General features: G+C 32.3%; 1 protein-coding gene across 2 annotated transcripts in view; it reads left to right on the plus strand.

Moving 5' to 3' along the window:
- The first annotated feature begins 1,675 nt into the window (after nt 1-1,675).
- The window catches only part of LOC111488555 (protein ROOT HAIR DEFECTIVE 3), a 10,102-nt gene continuing 6,576 nt past the window's right edge, over nt 1,676-5,201 (plus strand). Inside the window, exons 1-8 of one of the 2 annotated variants that reach the window (XM_023136347.1) lie at nt 1,676-1,830; nt 1,913-1,950; nt 2,751-2,903; nt 3,174-3,240; nt 3,357-3,459; nt 4,635-4,705; nt 4,820-4,883; nt 4,969-5,034. In XM_023136347.1, the coding sequence (XP_022992115.1) occupies nt 1,947-1,950; nt 2,751-2,903; nt 3,174-3,240; nt 3,357-3,459; nt 4,635-4,705; nt 4,820-4,883; nt 4,969-5,034 (528 nt within the window). In that variant the 5' untranslated portion in view covers nt 1,676-1,830; nt 1,913-1,946. The remainder of the gene's footprint in view (nt 1,831-1,912; nt 1,951-2,750; nt 2,904-3,173; nt 3,241-3,356; nt 3,460-4,634; nt 4,706-4,819; nt 4,884-4,968; nt 5,035-5,201) is intronic. The other variant, XM_023136348.1, reaches the window with a different exon arrangement.

Genomic DNA, 5,201 nt, shown 5'->3' on the forward strand with positions numbered 1-5,201 from the left:
AAATAGAATAATAAATGTGTATTCGATAAAATATATGGCTAAATAATAAACTTTATTTTATCTAAAATTACCCACTCCTAAAATTTTAATAATATCTTTAAAATTAAAAAAAAAAATCTAAAAAAATATTTTAAATAATACTATTAAAACTTTAAAAAAATATATTAATATTTTTAAATTTTTCCAAAAAGAGAAAAAATATTTTTCTGTTAATACTGTATTAAAAAATGGGTATAAAATTTTAATTTTTACATGCTATTTACCCTATAATAAAAAAATTTAAAAATGAAAACATGGCTTTTTTTTATTCGAGTTCAGACAAAATAAACCCAAACTCTATTCGAAATGCTAATCCAACCCAACTCAATCATTATAGTTTGGGTTGAGTTGGTCCGAGTTGTCGGGTTGTCGGGTTGAATGTACGCCCCTGGTTATGAGGTGATGAAAAAAGAAGTCCATTACAACAGGTTGGAAGTGGGCCACTCCAAGTAAAATGGGCTGAATCATGGGCCGGGCTGCAAAATTTGTGGGCCAAAAGCTTAGGCTATCTTTTTTTCAAAATAAATAAATTAATTTATTATTAACTAATTCAACAACAATAATAATAATTTAAATATTTTAATTTTACAACTACTCCCAAATCTCAACATTCCTAAGTTAATAGAAAACCCAAAAGAATATGGAGTGTGGTGGCACATGCGTAGTCCACCCCGATGGACGGCTACCAATGGCGCTCGAAAGCGTTGAATGTGATCCCACCGTCCAACCTTTTTCTTACGAGGCCTGGGGCCCAGCGTCTAGATGGGCGGCCGGTGGACCCCGCCTTGGCCCCACTTCCAACTCCTTAGTCGTACAGCGCAACTCCAACGCGTCGGGTCCACCAAATTCCTCTAGTTTACCTCCGATTTTACGGTTTTACCCCTTCAGAATCTCTAATTAACCGGGACCATGGGTCAGCACCCGGTCGCCGGTTGAATTCGCAAGAGCCGCCGTTTATAAAATTAAAAGAAATCAATTAATCGAAGGTCGATAAATTAAAGATTTATTTTACTTTAAAAAGAAAAAACATTGAACCATGTAAATCTTCCCATTATAAAATCTAAAAATTGCAACAATTGCCCCCTAAATTTTGAGAAAATTATTAATCATCACTCTAAAACATTAAATTATTGTAATTAAATTTTTCAAAATTATTAATTATTAGATATATTAAGTTTAAATTGTTAAATAATATTTGATTTCGTGACTAAATTATTATGAATGGGATAATACCAAAATTATTATAATTTTATAAAAGTAAGATCTAGGAGCTAAATTATAATTTTACAAAAGTTTAGGGACTCACCCCATTATTTTGGTCGTGAATTAATAATTAAATAATGCATTAATTATTTAAGATTTTATTTATAAAAATATTTAAATGCATTTATTGAGACACTAATCCTTAATGAAATTATGAATTTATTTGTCAATTAATTATCATTTTATTTTTAAAATATAATACATAAAAAAAAGTAACAATATGATTTAAAGTAGAAAAATTAATTAGTTAAAAAACAAAAAAGAATTCAATATCATTGGGGAGAGAATTTAATGACGTGGCATCGAAGTAAAAAACAAACAAAAAAAAAAAAAACCCTTATAATTATTTATTTATTAAGGGGGAGTCCTCACTTTGTCTCGTAATTATATTTTCGCCCTTCAAATATTTATCGCCCACTCCTTTGGTGCATTCGGCATTTTGGAAATCGGAACGAACAACAGAGACAGTCAAGCCTGCTTTTCGAAGATCAACTCCCATCTCCATCTTCGTAATCGACTTCCGAAAAGGTTAGACCCCCTTCTTCCTTCCGAGATCTGCTTTTTTCCCTCTGTTTTCAATCGATCTCACACATTATCTGGTCCTCTACAGCTTCTAATCTGCATCAGCTTCCCTCTTCCTTCAAATGGGTATGTTTTTTCTTCTTTTCGTTTTAATCTCTATCCAGCTTGTGTAATCTGAGTGGCGGTGATCCATATCTATTTCTTTTAGCTTAATTTGTACTGTTTGTTTGATTCGCGTTACGTGGAAGCACCCTCAGTATAATTAATTTCGTTTTTTCAACTGAATTGGGCGCGAGATGTAACGTATGGATATAGTTTGATTATCCATTACCCGCGCATGTTTGTTTTAATTGCTGTTCACTGCTAATAAAAGGATTTGAGCTACCTCGATTAGAGCGTGATTGATTTGCTCCAAATCTTTTAGGGATGATCACGCTATTCGGGAGTATTAGATCGATGAATTCGAAAATGAGATGTTTGTGCTGTTGGATTCTCTTTATGATCTACTGGGTTTTATGAATCTCGGTGTATCTTGCTGGCGAGTTCTCTTGGTTGTGTTGAGTTTAATATTTAGATTTTAGATGCGTTCTGACCTGTAAGGATGCTGCCATCAAAGTTACTGTAGAATGATTGTGTTTGGGAGCAACTCACTCAAATTTATTGAGAAAAGAAGTTCCATGTTTCTTGTTGTCACATATATGAAGCGATCATGAATCAGTTTTGCTAGGTGTCTTTAGGGAATGGGAGAGCGTTATTGTTATCGCTCGTGAAAGCTAGATATGAACATTATTATGTTGGTCTATTTTAATGGGTTCAATTTTTCTTTTGTTTTTTACTTGCTTAATTTACTTTTTTTATTTTTTATTTTTGTTGTTGTCATTTCTACAATTACGAGATTCTAATAAGAAAAAATTATCATCTTCTAGCAGCTAAGAGCGATGAAAATTGCTCTGTTCAGCTTATAGATGGAGATGGTGGATTCAATGTCGATGGAATTGACAGCTTTATCAAAGATGTGAAATTGGGGGAATGTGGGCTTTCATATGCAGTTGTGTCCATTATGGGCCCTCAAAGTAGTGGTAAGTAGTCTGCTTTCAGAAGCTTGTCGTAACAAAACAAAAAATTCAAGTTCATGCTTCCTGCTAATATTTTAATTAATTTTTTTAAGAAGTTGGTGTCCTGCCTCTGTATCTAACTGTGAATTTAAAATTTATTATTCAACCATTTTATCTATTTTCATTGCATTTTGATATTTGAACTCAAAGTACAGTTTCAGATAGATATACTTCCTACTGGTTTATGGTCTCTTGAGAAATCCTTATTGTTTTTTGAATATATAATCTGCTTAGGGAAGAGTACGCTGCTAAATAATCTGTTTGGAACCAACTTTAGAGAGATGGATGCTTTTAAAGGAAGGTAAGTTATTATCGTCTCCCAATGTCTTTGGTTTTTGTAGATAAGAAACGACCCTCTTGTTTTTGTTTATTTAGGCTCGGTGGCTGAACAGTGCAAATTGTTCTGTCTTTTTATAGGTCTCAAACAACTAAAGGTATATGGTTGGCTAGATGTGCTGGCATTGAGCCTTGTACACTTGTAATGGATTTGGAGGGAACTGATGGAAGAGAACGAGGAGAGGTGCATTTTGATGCTTTTTTTCGGTTACTAATGCATTTCATTTCCTTGTACTTTCTTATATTTTTGCTTCTTTTTTTAATTTTTATTCTTCCACAACCATGTTTGTCAATATTTTGTGTTCACTATTATCACATCCTTCTTCCTGTTGAGATCATTTTTTTTTTTTTTTTTTTTTTTTTTTTTTTGTTAATAGTGAAAAAAATGCTATATTCCTCTCCAAGTTCAATAAACTCATCAAATATAACTGGCCTGTTTAGTGGGAGGGTTTCTCTGACTTATTGGAGATTTTAGTACCACTTAGATGAAGATTCAGTAATCTGAATTTTGAAAAGCTGTGGGACATATTCTTACAATTTATGTTCAATTCTCTGCTAGACAACACTCAACACCGAGGTGATTCCTACCTGAGTGTATCAGAAATAAGAAGGCTCCTAGAATCACAACATTCTTTGTATCCATCTTTTAATAGAAAAGTCAATACCCTAGTCTAGACTGAGTCATAGGGAAGAACTCCAAATTTTGTCTTTTTCCTTGTTGGTTCTCTGTGTAAATAGCTATGAATATGACAACCAAGGTTCAAAAACACGTTTTTCTTACTTGTTTTGTTCTGGAAAGTTTACAATATTTCTCTTCATTTTTTACCCAAATTGGTGCTTTCCATGCATGATTCATGATTTCCATTTCCAAAGCCTTTTAGGCTTAGGCTTTAGAAAATTGGTTATTTTTGTAGACGAAGACAATTGGGTGTATGTTTTGTGTTCTGGGAACTTTGGTAACGGAGAAATAAAGGCACCTTTTAAGATAAGTGAAGATGTGGTATATTGTTGAAGAGGTATACATACGACTGTTTTTTTTATTTATAGATGGGTTGGTTGACAAAATATTTTGCAACCCTTTTGCCTTCTCTCAGGCTAATTTGAACAATTGTCCACTCCCATCCCCTTTTTGAATGTCTTCTTTAGCTGTTTACCCACTCTTTTGTATTTTTCATATTGATCAATGAAATAGAAGTTGTTTAATATAAAATATCAAGTTTCCTGTGAAAACCGAGTGTGAATTTTAGATATTCTTGATTATTATTGATCATTTTCTTCATTTGTATCATAATTAGCTTGATGTATACTTTTGTATACTTTGGTTGTTTCTTAATGTGGTTTTGCTACATTCTTTTTTAGGATGACACTGCATTTGAGAAGCAAAGTGCCCTCTTTGCGCTTGCTGTATCAGATATAGTGCTAATAAATATGTGAGTTTTCTTTGGTTTTGTTTTATCTAGTAACATGTGTTTCCGTATGTTTTTCTTCTAATATTACTTGGTTTTACAATATCTAGCTTAAAAGGTTGTTATAATTTGATTTAGGTGGTGTCATGATATTGGCCGTGAGCAGGCTGCGAATAAGCCTCTCCTCAAAACTGTATTTCAGGTATACCCTTTAGTCTGGTTGTACTGGGGTCATTATGTATTTTCTATTCTAATAATTTAATCGTTTCCCATTTCTATGTATGCAGGTCATGATGAGATTGTTCAGTCCACGTAAAACAACGCTAATGTTTGTCATACGTGATAAAACGAGGGTCTGTTTATATTTTTACTTGTTCAATTGTTACTATATTTCTTGACCAGTTATTGATGAAACCTTATGTTGCAATATTTTAACTTTTCCAATTTTTTTCCTTGATTGTTCCTTTTTTTTTTTTTTTTTTTTTTTTTTTTTTTTTTTTTTTTTTTTTTTTTTTTTTTT

The sequence above is a fragment of the Cucurbita maxima genome, unplaced genomic scaffold (assembly GCF_002738345.1).
Source record: "Cucurbita maxima cultivar Rimu unplaced genomic scaffold, Cmax_1.0 Cma_Scf00013, whole genome shotgun sequence".
NCBI classification, from domain to species: domain Eukaryota; kingdom Viridiplantae; phylum Streptophyta; class Magnoliopsida; order Cucurbitales; family Cucurbitaceae; genus Cucurbita; species Cucurbita maxima.